This window comes from Rattus norvegicus, chromosome 2 (assembly GCF_036323735.1).
Source record: "Rattus norvegicus strain BN/NHsdMcwi chromosome 2, GRCr8, whole genome shotgun sequence".
NCBI classification, from domain to species: domain Eukaryota; kingdom Metazoa; phylum Chordata; class Mammalia; order Rodentia; family Muridae; genus Rattus; species Rattus norvegicus.
In genome coordinates, this window is record NC_086020.1 from 13152602 (window position 1) to 13173595 (window position 20994).

A 20994-nucleotide genomic window follows, 5' to 3' on the forward strand; every position below is an offset into this window, starting at 1 on the left:
GACCACAGTGGAGAAGCCAGCTGAGGGGTTCATCACCATGACAGAACACAAACAGTCCAAGAGAAAACAGGCCCCAAAACCTGATATTTCTACTGTCTAGCTGAATTTTATATACATTCACTGGCAATAGTGTAAATGCTAATTCTGGACAGACATATTTTTTAAATGAGAAGTTGTCTTTTCCTTTGCCAGGAGTTGAATGGAAGAGTGCTGTCATCCATAAAACTGCTTCCAGATCAAAGCCATAAACAGGAATAACTGTTTTATAGAGTTTTCAAAGGATTAGAAAGCAGTGAGTCATTGGTAACTTTTAAAAGATAGATGAAGAAGGATTTGAAGAAGAGAAAATCCTTTTAAAACGTGTACTATGCCACCAGGAAAATTGGAATTTAACTTTTTTATTAAATTGGAAATGAGCAAGAAGGAAATACATTAAAAGTCAACAAGTCCATTATGAACACCGGAAAGTTCTATTGGTAATCTGGTCAAATATGATATGGCATAACCAGGGCATCGCACGAGTGCCAGTAAAGCGTGGCATCTGTATTAAGACAAAACTCTTTAATAGCCATACACGCTGGCTTGTATTGTGTACCACATAGGCTGCATCTTCCAGTAATCCCCACCCTTCCAAACCCTTGTAAAGATGGATGCAAGGCATGAAGCAGTTGTGGACAGGCGGCCCGACAAATGGAAGTGTCGCTATACACACTTCACATTCTGTTTGATACATGAATATTATCAAATCAGATATTATGACCTCCCAAGAATTTCCAGGAGTTCTTTTCTAAGTTCTACACACACACACACACACACACACACACACACACACACACCCTGGCATAGGTACATGTATGAGAATAACTCTGCCTCATTTTTAAAAATATTGATACAGTTTCACTCTCTTTCTTCTTCTAAAACCACCATAAATGAACCCAGAAAGCAAGAATGAACTCAGCTATGTTAAATCCAGACTTAATAGAATTACACTTCTTTTAGGTAGTAGCAAGGCTGTAAGTACAGTACAGGTATGTGAAGTTCACTCAGAACTAGTAGGGTCCTCTTTTAATTCTAACATCTGAGGACTGTCACCATTAGACTTTAATGGCATGATCAATTGGACTTTAGAATGCTTCAGCATAACATAGAGATCAATAAGAATCAAAGGATACCAGTCTCAAGACAATGGCAAGGGTCTTAACTATGAGATGATCAGATTCAAGTGTCATGGATGGAATTGTGCCTTCTAGCATCAAATTCACAGGAAACAGGCCTAACTCTCAGCATGGTGGTAATCTAGAGGTGGGCCTCCAGGAGGTGACAGGGTCAGTTATTAGAAATCTTCACAATGGGATTAATAACTTTGGAGAGATACAGGAGGAACGTCTCTCTTCTGGGAGTGCACAGCAAGACCACAGCAGGAGGATGGTCCTTGGGATCTTTCATCAGGGCCTTCTGGCCTCTGTCACTGTGAGAAATAAATGCCTGTCTTTAGATCTACAAGATCTATAAGATCATGATGCTCTGAATGGCAGCCAGAGCTGCCCAATACTCCAGGAAGAATGACAGGAAGGAAACGGAAGGGAAAGACGTTTAGAAAGGGATCTCATAGTATTATGTGTGGAGGTTTGGTCTGTTCCTATGTATTTTGATGCTAAATTCTGTATCCCAAGGTCTAGTTGCCTTGAGATAAGTGACTTCTCACATACACCAGCTTTTGTTGTGCAAACCTTGCTCCTAAATGTAAAACGATTCATTGAATAAAGATGCCTACAGCCTGTAGCTGGGCAGGAGAGAGATATTGGCAGGGCTGGAGGTCCCGGGATTGGGGTCTGAGGCAGGGACCGGGAAGGAGAGGAAGGATGAAGAAGGAAAAAAAATCACCCATGGGGTAGATGGATCACGAACGCACGGCCATGAGGGTCAGCCTGTTGGAGTAGTAGTAGCCCAGGCAATACATGGTAAGTGATTTCTCAAGATTTTTGACAAGGAAGTAGATAGAATAGCACAGAGGATTGATATCTGCCCAGTTCTGGTGCTGTAAGGCTTATTATATATAAATATGAAGGTTTTGTGTCTTTTATTTGGGAACTGAAAAAATCAAAGGTGGGATAGGAAACCCCCATAATGTTTTCCACAAAAATATGCAATTACATATTGGCTGTTATTAAAGTAACAAGAAGAAAGAAATTTCAATCTGTTAGTATATTCTAGGGAGTTTACTAAACACAGCATTTTATCAATCAAACAATCTCATAAAATAGTTTAGTAGCATAGCAGCTGTATGAACCAGACAACAGTGAGAAAAAACTGGGTGTTTCTGTAACAGGGATAGAGGGAAAGGTGTTGTTAGAAATAAAAAGAAAAGTAGCGGATGCAAAATGAATTTTCCAGCTAAGATCCCCTTAAGCTTTTCTGAGGAACAGAATCTAATGCTCATTATGGGCATCTTCTAAAATTAATGTTTACATATTGAGACTATTCATGATAGTTTGGTAAAAAATGCTAAGGGGCCAATATAGGTGCTAGCATCCATGGTACCTTGTGGGGCAAGTGGAACTGTGTCATCAGACAAAAACTGGGAAGGTTGAGAAGTCCCTAGTAATTCTCAGATATGAGAACGGAGAGGGTTTCATCTACTCCCCGCCTGGTTCCTGTCCTAGAGCATGTGACCACCACCACCCCACATGAGAATTGTGACCACTGGTCACTGTAGCTAGAGCACAGAATTCTTAGAGGGTTTAAGCAATAAGCTTCCCTTCCCATACATCCCTTCCTGCAAAAGGTATTTAATCTCTGGTCCACCCTGAGTAAGTTGTATGCATCCATTTTCTACTATGAATGAACAGTTTGGACAGGTAAGGACTGTCTCCCTCATCAGAACCACCATGAAGCCTTTGTCATGCAGAGCTACACCACCTAAGTCTCCTACAGAAGACTCCTCTGTGCTCAGGACACTCACCCTGAGCTAAGCCGGATTCTCTTTACCCCCAGCTACAGGCTCATCATTCTGAACTTCTCATGGTTCTGGGTTTCTGGGAGTTTGGGAATCCCAGACTGGGCCTCAACCTGTGCTGTTCCTAACCTGGGCTGGGACCCCATCTTAGGCTGCATTCCACCACCTTGAGCAAGTGCCAAGTTCCACAAGCCTGCACATGCACACACGGGTGGAATGTAGCCTAGGGCCTCCCCATTTTTTCTGCCCAAGAGGTGTTCAAATACCCAACCAGCGAGGCAGAAGGTAGACCCTCAGTGGCTCTGCAGACCTTGTACATCACTTGCAGTTCTCATGCCAACTCCATTCTACTGTTGCCTGGATTTTTCTGTCAGACTATAGAAGTAAGAGTATTTGTTTCATGTAACTCTGAGACAAAAGCTCTCCCTACACCTAACTTCTCAGCCTGGTATACAATGAAAATTAATGGTGGTGCAGTTGACGGGAATGATGACCATGAAGTAGACAAGGACCTCAGAAACTCATACCTGTCACACTGGCAGGCATCATCCATTAACTATTCTTGCATGCTTTGTGAAATCTTCCTAACTAGGAGATATGTTTGTTTGGTTATCTGATAGTGAACTACCCCTGTCAGTCATCAGTGAGTGAGAATGCCTAAGAGACACACCCAGAATACAGCAAACACAGAGACGAATGCCAGCAGCAAACCACTGAACTGAGAATAGGACCCCCATTGAAGGAATCAGAGAAAGAACTGGAAGAGCTTGAAGGGGCTCGAGACCCCATATGTACAACAATGCCAAGCAACCAGAGCTTCCAGGGACTAAGCCACTACCTAAAGACTATACATGGACTGACCCTGGACTCTGACCTCATAGGTAGCAATGAATATCCTAGCAAGATCACCAGTGGAAGGGGAAGCCCTGGGTCCTGCCAAGACTGAACCCTAGTGAATGTGATTTTTGGGGGGAGGGTGGTTGGGGGATGTTGACCCAGAAACCGGGAAGGGGAATAACAATCAAAATGTAAATAAGAAATACTCAAATTAATAAAGATTAAAAAAAAGATATCCGAACACTAAGGAACTCAGGAATAAGCTGAGTGCATAAGTAAGTAGTGGGGACTAGATCTGAGACTGTCTACACACTTCTTGTGGTGCTTTGCAAACACTAATAAAAATCATTTAATTGTTAATAAAAGGATATTCAGGAAATGTGAGTTCTAGAAAGACTCACTCGGCCCCTTTTCTTCTTTGGTTACATGTGTAAATTGGGGGTTCAAGAAGAATTTTAAACTTCCAACTCTTTGATTTTATTCTGTAATTTTCAAGTGGACAAGAAAAGACATCAAGAATTTCCAAGGTGATTGTGCTAGGAAGTTTTGCTCTTTTATTTATTGTGCTGGGGAATTAACCCCAGGGACTATGACAGGAAGTACACTACAGTTGAAATACAGCCCCGATCCAGGTCTAAGAGTTTTTGGTGATAAATTCCAACTGCAAAAGATAAGACAAGACACACAAACAAAGAAGGAAGGAAGAATGCATTGACCCCTCCTTGTAATTTGTGTTTAAAGATTTCTGATTTGAATCTCTGGAGACTGAGGTCCTAGAGGAGGAACATCCACAATGTTTCCAGAAACATCTGGGATTTTCCCCACGACTGCTAGCAGGATGTGACAAGGTTGAGCTGAGCTTGCAGAAACTCAAGTGAAGAGGTATTTGTTGTATGCTGAAGAGATGTTCATTGTTCTCTGTACAGTGAAGAGGTATTCTCTGTACAAGGAAGAGGTGTTCACCATATAGTGAACAGTGGGGGGGGGGTTTCCTTGGGTCTCCAGGCACTGTATTTTCACTTTCTTTTTTGCAGTCTTCTGAGAGGAGACTGCAAATCAGCATCTCTGCCAAGACCAAGTAAAACCTGTTGTGTTGCTCACTCTGAAGCCCAGACAAGCTCACAGTGCTGTTCTAGATAACTATCTTTGCTTTAACGTATGCTACATTGTTTGAGTTAAAAACAAACAAGCAAACAAATGGTATTTTTGCAATTTGACTTATAAACCATGAATTTTAAGCAAAACTTAAAATTATAGTAGCCCATAATTTTGGATGACTTCTTAATCTAGTTGTTCCAACTATTTGTAAAAAAGTAGCACAAAACTTAGTCACTTGAAATTGTGATTTGTCACAGTCTTGCAGATGTACTGGTGGGTTTTCTGTACTGCTCTGTGTGTCTGGATCCTTACAAGATGGTTTCTCTACATATCCAGAACCAGGGTTCAGATGCCCTACCCCATCCCCAAACACTGCAGGATGTCTAATAAAACTGTCTCCCCACATGTCTTCTCCTCATTGGCCAGCTTGATCTTTATATTGACGTGGTCATCTCAGGAAAACTGAATATACATGGTTGGTGGTTTCTAAGAAAAGAACTAGACCCATAATGAAACAGCACTGTTTCCATGAGATTTGTGTAAGCAAACCAAAGCTGACCCAGACTTATGGAGGGGAAGAAGAATCCAGCCCTTGATATGAAAAGGAGTGCCCATGTCCAAAAGAGAGAAACAGGGAGCCATCTTGTACAGGGCAGTGTGGAGCATATTTCCTCTCTCTTTATTCTTTTATTCATTTGGATTTCAGTGGGTTTTGTGGAACTCTATTTGGATAACTTTTAAATGTTAGCAATTTAAAAACTCACTTAGCTGTGATAAAATGGTTTGCATTCATCATAAGGTTTCAGTGATTTCCATCAGAGGAATAGAAAATTATCTTACCTATTATTTTTAACTCTAATGAGACAGAGAAGGAGCCTTACATAAGGGTTAGAAGCACTCTGCCATAATGATGCTCCCACCCAAGAACTGGCTATTACTATACTTCAGAATTCTAAAACAGGGCGTGTCCTTGCTCATGGCCAGGGGATCAAGCCACATCTCCATTCCAGGTACTAACTATAACCATGCATAGCCTCTGAGATCAAATCATGTCCGGTATGTCCTGGATAGTATGACCCTAGACTCCAGTCCCCTCTCCAGTTTTGCATAGATATTGAAAAACCTATGTAGAGATTCTTTTATAACAAAAGGACTCATAATAACCTACTTCCTCTTTTCATTCCTATTAATTTTCTTTCTCTAGTCCATGAATCTTTCATCACGTAAGAACTGGCTGATGAATCAGAAAGGAGTCAGCAGCTTTTAAACTAAGTCTGAGCCGAGAGACCAGCTTATCATTGCCTGAGATCAAACCTAAACCTGAAAATTATAGGCTTCATTTGAAATGCCTTTAGAGACACTGAAATGTGGTTTATGATACCTTTATGACTCATTCTTGAGCACCCATGAAGGGAGGAGGAAGCTAGTGAGTCTCACAAAGAACCATTGACCTTCAAAATTCAGGTTCACAAAGGTCAGCTATGGGCCCCAAGGCCATACTGTGGGGCTATTTCAGGCCTGCTCAGCAGGAAAGGTATAGAGGATCCTACAGTTCAAGGGGTATTTTACTTCCTGAGAGCTCCTGCCCCTCCTTCCTTTAGAGTTCACTAGTTTACTTGAATGCTGCTTGGAACTAAGGATGTCAGAAGGAAAAAAAGTCACTCAAAGTGTAAGATCCAAGGATTCTTATTAATTATATTCAGTAGGGACATACATGTGTTGAGGAAGTTGTCCCTTTTGTCAGACATATAGATTCTGGGAAGGAAGTAATTTGAAGAACAATTCTAAGGACTGTGGAAGAGTCTAGGCCAAAAGAAATGATGTAACCCCTTTCAGTTATTCAAGTATGTCTGACTCTGGTATTAACTATATCTGCTTAACTGTTTTTGATGAAGGGGAAATATAATAAAACTCTAAGCTGTCTGAGTTGTTTTAGGAGGGAGTCTTGCCATTGCATGTTTAGAACTATAGCAAGTTATGCTGGGCCTTCTGGAGAGTGGTTAGATCACACTGCAGCTCCACCTTCCTGTGTCCAGGAGGGTGGGAAAGCCCCAGCTGTTCAGAGAAAGAGAAGATGGGTCTCGGTTTTGTGCTGGCTTTAAACTTGGGTTTTCAGCAAAGGGCACATTTGCTCACACTGTTAATTCTCAAGTCCCAAGTGAGAGTTGTCTGCTTACAGTAAGAGTACAGTGTATCAGAAGCAAAGATAAGTTACTCACAATCCAGGTTTCTAAAAACAGATACATGCATTTCAAAATGAATTTTGGCATTACTTTTTTATATTTTGATAGTACTCTCAGTTCATACAGATAGATTTCATGTGTAGTTATACTGAATCCAGAAATTTCTGAAGCTTTATCTCTTCAAATTGTGCTGTTTGTGGTTCCTCTGATTCCTTTCTTCTGTTGGACGATCTATTCTTTAGCCTCCTTTTAATCTTTTCTCCCTCCCCCTCTCTCTGTATGCTTCCTTTGTGAATTCACTAGCTTTTCTTTGGACTCTGTTCATCATGTGCTAGCTGCCTCCTCTCTACTGTGTTCAGAGTTTACCTCATACAGTTAACATTTTTAGCAGTACACTTGTTGTTATTCCTTAAATAGGTCACATTTGCATCCTTTCTCTCTCTTTATCAACCTATCATGTTTAAGTACTCTCATGTTAGGCTATCTTTCATATCAGAAGATACAGGTGAATAAGTTATCCCCTCCAGGGTGTCTAGTCTTAGGACTCAACTCTGTCTCATGAAAACATAGACAAAAGTAAACCCATAGATGTGGGTTGTCTATTAAAAACAAACAGACAAACAAAGCAAAAATAATCCTTATATTTGAAAACTGCTGTGATCCCAGTAATTGGGAGGCTGAGACAGAACGACCATCTGAGATAGAGACTAGCCTGGGCAAAACTGTGGGATCCCCCCATCTCAAACAAAGAAAAACACCAGTTAGGTTACTGTAGCCATTGTGGAAAATATTTTTGCAGAGTCTTCTACATACATACCTAAGAGGAGTCGATATACTCATCAATGCCAATACCTATACATGTATGTTCACGTGAGTATTGTTTATATTAGCCCCAAAGAGAAAGAAACCCAAATGTCCCTCAATGATGGAAAGATTTGATGAACTTCCTGCAGTGGCTGCTGTTTGGCAGTAGAAAGATACCAGGTATAATAAAAGGTCTGTACCACGGTGTGGATGAACTTTGAGCACACGATACTTCTTAAAGCCAGTCATGTAAAACCACATGTTCTAGGACCTATTGTATGAAACTTTCAGAGCAGACATCAAGACAGGAATGGGGAGAGGGTAGCTCCATGGTTACCTGGTGTTCAGGAGAGTAGAGAGTGGGGAGTGACAGCTGATGAGCGTGAGGCTTCTTGTAGGGCCATGGAAATGTTAGAACACTTAGATCATGGTGAGGTTCCTCAGCTGTATAAGCACGTTAACTCTCCGAAGACTGGATGGTCTAAACAGATGAACTTCATGCTATTTAAACTGTATCTCAATAAAGCTCAATACAACAGATAAAGTAGGTAAGCACTTGGCTTACAGGGGTCCAGCATGTGTGTATGTCATGATCTTTTCTTTCTTTTTTTTTTAAAGATTTATTTTATTTTTTAATTTATATGAGTACACTGTAGCTGTTTCCAGACACTCCAGAAGAAGGCACCAGATCTCATTACAGATGGTTGTGAGCCACCATGTGGTTGCTGGGAATTGAACTCAGGACCTCTGGAAGAGGAGTCAGTGCTCTTAACCATTGAGCCATCTCTCCAGCCCGTATGTCAGGGTCTTGAACTCACTCACTTGATTCTTTTACAGACCTCTGAGTCACCATTTGTTATAATTTAAAGTTTTTGCTTGTTAATTTCTCTTTAGTTTGAGATTGCAATTAATGTTAAATAGAAAACATTTCCTTCTTTATTCATTCTATCTTTCTCAGCCTTCATTGGAATGCTTTTGTTATTGTCTCCCCTAAAAACTCCCAGTGGCTTACAGATCCCTCAGGGAGGAGTTTGGTCCTTCTTTTGTCATGCGGATGTTATAGCTACACAGAGATTGGCTCTAACCCAGAAGAGCTTGGCCTTGGTATTTAATGTGATGTGACTGTATTCTTGGGTTGGTATGTTCCTTTAGGTCAAAGCTGAAGCTATTACAGCTGCTCTCCTGAGCTTCTGCCATGAATGACCCATTGTCCGAATCTTCTTACCATGGGTTAGAATCTTATAGGTTCTACTTTACCACTAGAGCAGACGGCAGCTTGTAGCCAGCCACTTCTGTTGTTGTTGTTGTTGTCTTTTGGTCTCAGGAAATATTAAGGTTTTGTCTCAGATCAGCATTTTAGGTTTTCTGTCTGGTCCATAGAGATACATTAATCTTATTTTTAACATTCTTTTGTTAATATGTTATCTTTAGCTACTATCTATATTTGAGTAGGGTAGAAAGGTAATAAAACACTAATTTACAGTTCCACTTTAATCGGATGTTTTAAAGGTCAGCGCATCCTATTTTAATAAGAAGATTTGAGCAGGGTATTAAACACAATGGGCATTTACTACAGTGACTCACACATTGGGTAAAAATGTTCCAGGTTCTAAGGAAAATCAGGACTTCTAAATAGAATATTACCTTCGTATTAATGAATTTAAGGCTACTCGTGACTACAAATACCTCTCTGTACACATTATTATGCCAAATGAGAGATGGGAGAAGAGCTGGTAAGGTACCAGAACCTACAGCTACTTGAAGAAACACACAGAGTGATAAAAAATAAATGTAATAATAATAAAAAAAACAATGCTTTTGCATCCTGATCCAGTTTAGGGGCGAGAAAGCTGTCTTAGGTCATCACATGTACCTTTTAAGTGACGGCATCTTCTAACCCCTAGGACTGTATTAGACATGAGTTGAGGGACTTCATGGGTGGTATCTTGTTTAAATTCTGACAAGCATTGGGAATGTGGTCAATTCCCTCATGATGCCCACTCATTCGATATTAGATTTGTAGAAGCCAGAAAAAAAAGAAAGATCACTGGCCTACAAGATACCTCTTTTCCAGTTCAGAAGTCTCCCCTCAATTTCTCCAGTGTTTAAGGGACAATTTGTGTCCATAGGTGTACAGTTATTGTTCTAGGAAACTCTATTCTAAGCACAAAGTAAGAGAATCCGACCATAAAACTGGTGCTGAGCATGATTTAAAGGGAAAAAATGAGCCACAGTGGAAGCCAATTTGAGCTGGAAAGATTTGCACTGTTAAGTAAGCAGACATGTGTAGCCACTTATGAGGCTGTCTGATTACACATGTTTTAAAACATCTGTCCGCACAATCAGAAAGTCACATGCAAAATCCAGCACTCCCAAGCACCACAGAGGTTTGCTTGACTCTGACGTCTCAGAATCTACCGGAAGCGGAATGAGTTCCCAGGTTGCAGGCAGGTTGTTATTGCTTAAGTTGGGGAAACCCTGGGAAGTGATTCCCGAAGCTGGTGACTCACTGTCCTGGACAGTGACACCTTAAGGGAAATTGGAAACAGCAGTAAAATCCACAGGCCCTGAAGGAGGAGAGCTGCCAGGAAGTTCCAAGTAGAAGACACCAGAAAGCTTAGTTTAGTTTAAGGCTGAACTACGTGCTGAAAGCTAAACCTAATTTCATCTTTTCACTTCATTTAGAAACAAAATAAAAAATAACAAAACTCCCCAAACAAAAAATCTTGATGGCATCCCCACCCACCCCCTGCCTCCACCCCTGAGAAGTACCACCCCATCTCTAAAATGTAAAAATAGGTCCTTCCCAACCTGCGGCGTTTGTTCGTCCTCTGAAGACGTCATCGTAACCTTTCCACTGTGGCTTCAGCTGGTAGGCATGAATGAACACCACAAATACCACCACGAGGCACATTAGAGGCACAAGAGCAGCCGTGAACAGAGCAGCATAGATGTTTGGAATGAAGCATCTGAAAGAGAGGAGGCAGGCAATAACTCAGACAAGCACAGCATCGAGGTGTGTGTGTGTGTGTGTGTGTGTGTGTGTGTGTGTGTGTGTGTGTGTTTATACATGTATATGTATATATAAGTATTTAGTCCTTTCACCACTTGCAGTAGCTTTTTGTATGTAGATGCAGGCAAAAGTAAATTTTGTCTTTAACAGACTAAAGTCATCATAGAGAAGAAGTTAGAGGTTTGTTCATGCCTCATCGAAGAGGTTCTACAGTGAGTCTGTCTCTTGGGAAGATGAAAAAATTTCCAAGTAAGTATGCCAAATGACTGACATTTGCATCCTGTATATACTTCAGAAATTCAGAGTACATGTATGTCATTTTAAAGGGTAAATTTCTAGACCAGAAAAAAACACCACTTCTAGACTTAAGAAAATACATTTATCTGGTTTTTGTTAGCTCCATCTTCCTAAACATCCCTTGGGAGCATGCTGGGATATGAGGGCTGGGGGATGGGGAAGTGGCTTAGTGGAAAAGCAATTTCTGTGACAGCATGAAGGCCTATCTGTGATCCTCAGCACACACATAAAGGCTACATATGTGCTTGTATCCCTGCCCTGGAGAGGAGTAGACAGGGATTATTAACCAGCTAGCCTAGCCCAACTGGTAAGCTATCATCCAACAAGAGACCCTGTCTCAGTACAGAAGAAGTGCAGGCCATGGGGGACATGGCTTAAAGATGGCCACTGTTCTCTGCATGTGAACTCACACATACATGAACACACACATGCACATACACACACACTGTTTATCACAAATTTGAGGATTCTCTACCCCAGCCTTGACACTATCTTGGTTTTGCTGTGCCACGGTTTCTTCTGAGATGAAAACTTTCATCTTGGAGAGAAACTTCTTGAGACATTGAGAGTATGTCTCTCTTATTTTTGCCCAACTTCCTTTGTTATTTTGATGTATAGCATTTATAAGTCTACATTGCATTGTAGCCATAATAAACTCTGAAGAAATAACAAGAAAATATATTTAGAAGAAAATCTCAAAATATCATGCTCCAATGTGCATACGGGCAACACAAATTGGACTTGGTATATTTGTGGAGGGCACAAAGGTGGGAGACTGGACCTGGGAGGAATGAGAAGCCAACATAATTAGGGTGCATTGTGAGAAATTCCCAAATAATCAATAAAAATATTATGTTGGAAAAACAACAAAGAAATGAAAATACAAAACTAGATAGCTGGCTAAACACTTGTTCTTGCAACTGGGAAAATAAAACAGTGTCTTTACTGAAAATTTAAATGAAGAAGCTGGAGAGATGGTTCAAGAGTTAGAAGAATGTACCATGCTACAGAGAACCCGAGTTTGGTTCCAAGCATCCTTGTTGGGCTGCTCAAAACCACCTGTCTCTATTGTGTGAGAGCTCGAGTGACCTATGTCCTCTTCTCAGCTCTTCTGATTTCTGTAGACACCTACATTCTACTTTATTTTTTGGTTAACTTGACACAAGTTAATGTTAACCTGAGAAGAGGAACCTTCACTCCAGATTGCTCTTAGGCATGTTTGTAGTGAATTTTCTTGATTAATGATACGGGTTGTGCCACCTTTCCTGCGGATGGTCCTGGATTGTAGGAGAAAGCAGGCCCCGAGCATCCTGGGACCCAAGACAGTGAGCTCATACATATGTGGTCTATGCTCTTCCACCATCTGTGTTCCTGTCTTGAGTTCCCTTCCTGACTTCTATTCATGAAGGGCTCTAAGCTGTAAGGTGAAATAAACCCCTTCCTTCCCAGTTGCTTATGATCATGGTACTTTATAACAGCAATAGAAAACAAACTATGATACCTCCCACATATACACACATATAGGCACACGTGCACATATATAATTAAAATAAAAATAAAATTTTAAAATAAATAATAAGAATTGAAATTATGCTACATTGTTAAGTGTCTTAGTCAAATGAACATGATGATGTTCATTGGATGTAAATAAGTCACATTTTAAGATATGTTTCAAAACATTGTGCACTCATAAAAGAATGTCAGAATGATGAATTTCCTTGTTTTAGAATTTAATTTGGATGTCACAAAGTCAGAATCCTTCTGTTCATAGCTTTATACAGTCAGGCCTAGACAAGGTCAAAGGCCTATGATTAAATGAAACAAGCAGACATTAATAGTTTGATACTAAACATGTTTCTGTACTGAAAGCGGTGCTTTTGTTGTCTTTTGATTTTTTTTTAACACGGGCTTCCAATAAGTAGCAGCTGTCTTTCACTTGAATGACATATTATAGATGTAGAACTCACGTGCTGATAAAGGATGAGGAGACACGTGTATGGGGTTTCACATGGGCTTCACTGCCTTGCCTTTTACTTGAAAATTGTCATCACAGTTGAATTTAAGAATAAGTATTGAATCTAATGTGGTTTGAGCTAGGTGTATAATAATAAACAAATAGAAATAAATAAAATGTAATAAAAACGGAGTGCCATGACATTGGTAGATGGAGAACGTGGGCCAACATTCACACTCCTCAGTAGCAGCCAATAGTCAGGTCCAGCCCTTTATTTGCAGAATATCCTAGTCCTTGGAAACTGAGCCCTAGATAGCAGTGGACATCATGGCTCACTGGTCCACAGGCAAAGGGGCCCTCCGGAAGGTCAGAGATAACCAGGCATGTCGACAGCACATCTCAGAAGGAGAAAAGGTTTCAAGTGCCACTGCTTCAAGACATCTCCTCTGCTGGCCCTTTTCCTCGTGATTTTGCTGTGATGGTCCATTTAGCCAACAGGAAAAAACAAAGGAACAAAGTTTTCCTTTTCTGTTTCTCTAGAATCCTATCCCACATGAACTGTCATGAATGGCAGGCCACTGAGAGTGCCTACATTAGCTACCCACACAGTCAATGTGGGCCTGGATTTTTAAGGAGGAGTGCTTTGGTCCACTGACATCTGACTGGCAACTCCTCCTGCTGTCCAGTCTAGCTGTGACCTGCAGTATTTCAAGACACTTCCCTTGGCAAAAAATTGTTCAGCAGAGCAAACACTATCCACTTCCTCCAAAGATCCCAGATGTCCTTCAACAGAGGAATGGATACAAAAAATGTGGTACATCTACACAATGGAGCACTACTCAGCTATCGAAAACAATGACTTTATGAAATTCATAGGCAAATGGATGGAACTAGAAAATGTCATCCTGAGTGAGGTAACAATCACAGAAAAACACACATGGTATGCAGTCATTGATAAGTGGATATTAGCCCAAATGCTTGAATTACCAAAGATGCACAGACCGCATGAAACTCAAGAAGGATGAGCAAACTGCAGATGCTCCACTCCTTCTTTAAAACAGGAACAAAAATACCCATAGAAAGGGATAGGGAGGCAAAGTTTGGAGCAGAGACTGAGGGAACAGCCATCCAGAGCCTGCCCCACATGTGGCCCAGACATATACAGCCACCAAACGGATAAGATGGATGAAGCTAAGAAATGCAGGCTGACAGGAACTGGATATAGATCTCTCCTGAGAGACACAGCCAGAGCATGTCAAATACAGAGGCGATTGCCAGCAGCAAACCACTGAACTGAGAACGGGACCCCGTTGAAGGAATCAGAGAAAGGACTGGAAGAGCTTGAAGGGGCTCGAGACCCCATATGAACAACAGTGTCAACCAACCAGAGCTTCCAGGGACTAAGCCACTATCCAAAGACTATACATGGACTGACCCTGGGCTCCAACCTCATAGGTAGCAATGAATAGCCTAGTAGGGGCACCAGTGGAAGGGGAAGCCCTTGGTCCTGCCAAGGCTGGACCCCCAGTGTACAGGATTGTTGGGGGGGCAGTAATCGGGGCGGATAGGGAGCGGAACACCCATATAGAAGGGGAGGGGGAGGAGTTAGAGGGATGATGGCCAGAAAATTGGGAAAGGGAATAAAAATTGAAATGTAAATAAGAGGAGACCTCACCGCCTGGTCAGGTGGGCACTCCTGAGGCTGCAGAGCTGAAGAGACCACCAACACTGCCCACCCCTGCCCACATCCCTGGCCCAAGAGGTAACTGTATAAGGCCTCTGGGTTCCCGTTGGGGAGGGCCCAGGAGCGGCAGGACCCCTGTGCCTGAGACACCACCGGAACCTGAAGGAACAGACCGGATAAACAGTTCTCTGCACCCAAATCCCGTGGGAGGGAGAGCTAAACCTTCAGAGAGGCAGACACGCCTGGGAAACCAGAAGAGACTGCACTCTGCACACACATCTCGGACGCCAGAGGAAAACACCAAATGCCATCTGGAACCCTGGTGCACTGAAGCTCCCGGAAATGGCGGCACAGATCTTCCTGGTTGCTGCCACCGCAGAGAGCTCGTGGGCAGCACCCCGCGAGCAAATTTGAGCCTTGGGACCACAGGTAAGACCAACTTTTCTGCTGCAAGTGACCTGCCTGGTGAACTAAAGACACAGGCCCACAGGAACAGCTGAAGACCTGTAGAGAGGAAAAACTATACGCCCGAAAGCAGAACACTCTGTCACCATAACTGGCTGAAAGAAAACAGGAAAACAGGTCTACAGCACTCCTGACACACAGGCTTATAGGACAGTCTAGCAACTGTCAGAAATAGCAGAACAAAGTAACACTAGAGATAATCTGATGGTGAGAGGCAAGCACAGGAACCCAAGCAACAGAAACCAAGACTACATGGCACCATCGGAGCCCAATTCTCCCATCAAAACAAACATGGAATATCCAAACACAGCAGAAAAGCAAGATCTAGTTTCAAAATCATATTTGATCATGATGCTGGAGGACTTCAAGAAAGACGTGAAGAACTCCCTTAGAGAACAAGTAGAAGCCTACAGAAAGGAATCGCAAAAATCCCTGAAAGAATTCCAGGAAATCATAAATAAACAAGTAGAAGCCCATAGAGAGGAGTCACAAAAATCCCTGAAAGAATTCCAGGAAATCATAAATAAACAAGTAGAAGCCCATAGAGAGGAGTCACAAAAATCCCTGAAAGAATTCCAGGAAAACACAATCAAACAGCTGAAGGAATTAAAAATGGAAATAGAAGCAATCAAGAAAGAACACATGGAAACAACCCTGGATATAGAAAACCAAAAGAAGAGACAAGGAGCTGTAGATACGAGCTTCACCAACAGAATACAAGAGATGGAAGAGAGAATCTCAGGAGCAGAAGATTCCATAGAAATCATTGACTCAACTGTCAAAGATAATGTAAAGCAGAAAAAGCTACTGGTCCAAAACATACAGGAAATCCAGGACTCAATGAGAAGATCAAACCTAAGGATAATAGGTATAAAAGAGAGTGAAGACTCCCAGCTCAAAGGACCAGTAAATATCTTCAACAAAATCATAGAAGAAAACTTCCCTAACCTAAAAAAGGAGATACCCATAGGCATACAAGAAGCCTACAGAACTCCAAATAGATTGGACCAGAAAAGAAACACCTCCCGTCACATAATAGTCAAAACACCAAATGCACAAAATAAAGCAAGAATATTAAAAGCAGTAAGGGAAAAAGGTCAAGTAACATATGAAGGCAGACCTATCAGAATCACACCAGACTTTTCTCCAGAAACTATGAAGGCCAGAAGATCCTGGACTGATGTCATACAGACCCTAAGAGAACACAAATGCCAGCCCAGGTTACTGTATCCTGCAAAACTCTCAATTAACATAGATGGAGAAACCAAAATATTCCATGACAAAACCAAATTTACACAATATCTTTCTACAAATCCAGCACTACAAAGGATAATAAATGGTAAAGCCCAACATAAGGAGGCAAGCTATACCCTAGAAGAACCAAGAAACTAATCGTCTTGGCAACAAAACAAAGAGAAGAAAAGCACACAAACATAACCTCACATCCAAATATGAATATAACAGGAAGCAATAATCACTATTCTTTAATATCCCTCAACATCAATGGCCTCAACTCCCCAATAAAAAGACATAGATTAACAAACTGGATACGCAACGAGGACCCTGCATTCTGCTGCCTACAGGAAACACACCTCAGAGACAAAGACAGACACTACCTCAGAGTGAAAGGCTGGAAAACAACTTTCCAAGCAAATGGTCGGAAGAAGCAAGCTGGAGTAGCCATTCTAATATAAAATAAAATCAATTTTCAACTAAAAGTCATCAAAAAAGATAAGGAAGGACACTTCATATTCATCAAAGGAAAAATCCACCAAGATGAACTCTCAATCCTAAATATCTATGCCCCAAATACAAGGGCACCTACATATGTAAAAGAAACCTTACTAAAGCTCAAAACACACATTGCACCTCACATAATAGTAGGACATTTCAACACCCCACTCTCATCAATGGATAGATCATGGAAACAGAAATTAAACAGAGACGTAGACAGACTAAGAGAAGTCATGAGCCAAATGGACTTAACAGATATTTATAGAACATTCTATCCTAAAGAAAAGGATATACCTTCTTCTCAGCTCCTCATGGTACTTTCCCCAAAATTGACCATATAATTGGTCAAAAAATGGGCCTCAACAGGTACAGAAAGATAGAAATAATCCCATGCGTGCTATCAGACCACCACGGCCTAAAACTGGTCTTCAATAACAATAAGGGAAGAACACCCACATATACGTGGAAATTGAACAATGCTCTACTCAATGATAACCTGGTCAAGGAAGAAATAAAGAAAGAACTTAAAAACTTTTTAGAATTTAATGAAAATGAAGGTACAACATACCCAAACTTATGGGACACAAGGAAAGCTGTGCTAAGAGGAAAACTCATAGTGCTGAGTGCCTGCAGAAAGAAACAGAAAAGAGCATATGTCAGCAGCTTGACAGCACACCTAAAAGCTCTAGAACAAAAAGAAGCAAATACACCCAGGAGGAGTAGAAGGCAGGAAATAATCAAACTCAGAGCTGAAATCAACCAAGTAGAAACAAAAAGGACCATAGAAAGAATCAACAGAACCAAAAGTTGGTTCTTTGAGAAAATCAACAAGATAGATAAATCCTTAGCCAGACTAACGAGAGGACACAGAGAGTGTGTCCAAATTAACAAAATCAGAAATGAAAAGGGAGACATAACTACAGATTCAGAGGAAATTCAAAAAATCATCAGATCTTACTATAAAAGCCTATATTCAACAAAACTTGAAAATCTACAGGAAATGGACAATTTCCTAGACAGATACCAGGTACCGAAGTTAAATCAGGAACAGATAAACCAATTAAACAACCCCATAACTCCTAAGGAAATAGAAGCAGTCATTAAAGGTCTCCCAACCAAAAAGAGCCCAGGTCCAGACGGGTTTAGTGCAGAATTCTATCAGACCTTCATAGAAGACCTCATACCAATACTATCCAAACTATTCCACAAAATTGAAACAGATGGAGCACTACAGAATTCCTTCTACGAAGCCACAATTACTCTTATACCTAAACCACACAAAGACCCAACAAAGAAAGAGAACTTCAGACCAATTTCCCTTATGAATATCGATGCAAAAATACTCAATAAAATTCTGGCAAACAGAATCCAAGAGCACATGAAAACAGTCATCCACCATGATCAAGTAGGCTTCATCCCAGGCATGCAGGGATGGTTTAATATACGGAAAACCATCAACGTGATCCATTATATAAACAAACTGAAAGAACAGAACCACATGATCATTTCATTAGATGCTGAGAAAGCATTTGACAAAATTCAACACCCCTTTATGATAAAAGTCCTGGAAAGAATGGGAATTCAAGGCCCATACCTAAACATAGTAAAAGCCATATACAGCAAACCAGTTCTAACATTAAACTAAATGGAGAGAAACTTGAAGCAATCCCACTAAAATCAGGGACTAGACAAGGCTGCCCACTCTCTCCCTACTCATTCAATATAGTTCTTGAAGTTCTAGCCAGAGCAATCAGACAACAAAAGGAGGTCAAGGGGATACAGATCGGAATAGAAGAAGTCAAAATATCACTATTTGCAGATGATATGATAGTATATCTAAGTGATCCCAAAAGTTCCACCAGAGAACTACTAAAGCTGATAAACAACTTCAGCAAAGTGGCTGGGTATAAAATTAACTCAAATAAATCAGTAGCCTTCCTCTACACAAAAGAGAAACAAGCCGAGAAAGAAATTAGGGAAACGACACCCTTCATAATAGACCCAAATAATATAAAGTACTTCGGTGTGACTTTAACCAAGCAAGTAAAAGATTTGTAGAATAAGAACTTCAAGACACTGAAGAAAGAAATTGAAGAAGACCTCAGAAGATGGAAAGATCTCCCATGCTCATGGATTGGCAGGATTAATATAGTAAAAATGGCCATTTTACCAAAAGTGATCTAAAGATTCAATGCAATCCCCATCAAAATACCAATCCAATTCTTCAAAGAGTTAGACAGAACAATTTGCAAATTCATCTGGAATAACAAAAACCCAGGATAGGTAAAACTATCCTCAACAATAAAAGGACTTCAGGGGGAATCACTATCCCTGAACTCAAGCAGTATTACAGAGCAATAGTGATAAAAACTGCATGGTATTGGTACAGAGACAGACAGATAGACCAATGGAATAGAATTGAAGACCCAGAAATGAACCCACACACCTATGGTCACTTAATTTTTGACAAAGGAGCCAAAACCATCCAATGGAAAAAAGATAGCATTTTCAGCAAATGGTGCTGGTTCAACTGGAGGTCAACATGTATAAGAATGCAGATCGATCCATGCTTATCACCCTGTACAAAGCTTAAGTCCAAGTGGATCAAGGACCTCCACATCAAACCAGATACACTCAAAGTAATAGAAGAAAAACTAGGGAAGCATCTGGAACACATGGGCACTGGAAAAAATTTCCTGAACAAAACACCAATGGCTTATGCTCTAAGATCAAGAATCGACAAATGGGATCTCATAAAACTGCAAAGCTTCTGTAAGGCAAAGGACACTGTGGTTAGGACAAAACGGCAACCAACAGATTGGGAAAAGATCTTTACCAATCCTACAACAGATAGAGGCCTTATATCCAAAATATACAAAGAACTCAAGAAGTTAGACCGCAGGGAGACAAATAACCCTATTAAAAAATGGGGTTCAGAGCTAAACAAAGAATTCACAGCTGAGGAATGCCGAATGGCTGAGAAACACCTAAAGAAATGTTCAACATCTTTTTCCATAAGGGAAATGCAAATCAAAACAACCCTGAGATTTCACCTCACACCAGTGAGAATGGCTAAGATCAAAAACTCAAGGGACAGCAAATGCTCGCAAGGATGTGGAGAAAGAGGAACACTCTTCCATTGTTGGTTGGGTTGCAGACTGGTACAATTCTGGAAATGAGTCTGGAGGTTCCTCCGAAAATTGGACATTGAACTGCCTGAGGATCCAGCTGTACCTCTCTTGGGCATATACCCAAAAGATGCCCTAACATATAAAAAAGACACGTGCTCCACTATGTTCATCGCAGCCTTATTTATAATAGCCAGAAGCTGGAAAGAACCCAGATGCCCTTCAACAGAGGAATGGATACAGAAAATGTGGTACATCCTCACAATGGAATATTACTCAGCTATCAAAAACAACGAGTTTATGAAATTCGTAGGCAAATGGTTGGGACTGGAAAATATCATCCTGAGTGAGCTAACCCAATCACAGAAAGACATACATGGTATGCACTCATTGATAAGTGGCTATTAGCCCAAATGCTTGAATTACCCTAGATGCCTAGAACAAATGAAACTCAAGACGGATGATCAAAATGTGAATGCTTCACTCCTTCTTTAAAAGGGGGACAAAGATTGGCAGGGAATAGAGAGGCAAAGATTAAAACAGAGACTGAAGGAACACCCATTCAGAGCCTGCCCCACTTGTGGCCCATACATACACAGCCACCCATATAGACAAGATGGATGAAGCAAAGAAGTGCAGACCGACAGGAGCCGGATGTAGATCGCTCCTGAGAGACACAGCCAGAATACAGCAAATACAGAGGCGAATGCCAGCAGCAAACCACTGAACTGAGAATAGGACCCCCGTTGAAGGAATCAGAGAAAGAAGTGGAAGAGCTTGAAGGGGCTCGAGACCCCTTATGAACAACAATGCCAAGCAACCAGAGCTTCCAGGGACTAAG

The 20994-nt window shown here is 41.0% G+C and overlaps 1 protein-coding gene across 3 annotated transcripts in view; it reads right to left on the bottom strand.

The window, feature by feature from the left end:
* The window catches only part of Adgrv1 (adhesion G protein-coupled receptor V1), a 580259-nt gene that overhangs the window by 85453 nt on the left and 473812 nt on the right, over nt 1-20994 (bottom strand). For all 3 annotated transcript variants that reach the window (XM_039103389.2, XM_039103390.2, XM_039103391.2), the window contains one exon: nt 10690-10847. In XM_039103389.2, coding sequence (XP_038959317.1) covers nt 10690-10847 — 158 coding nt within the window. The remainder of the gene's footprint in view (nt 1-10689; nt 10848-20994) is intronic.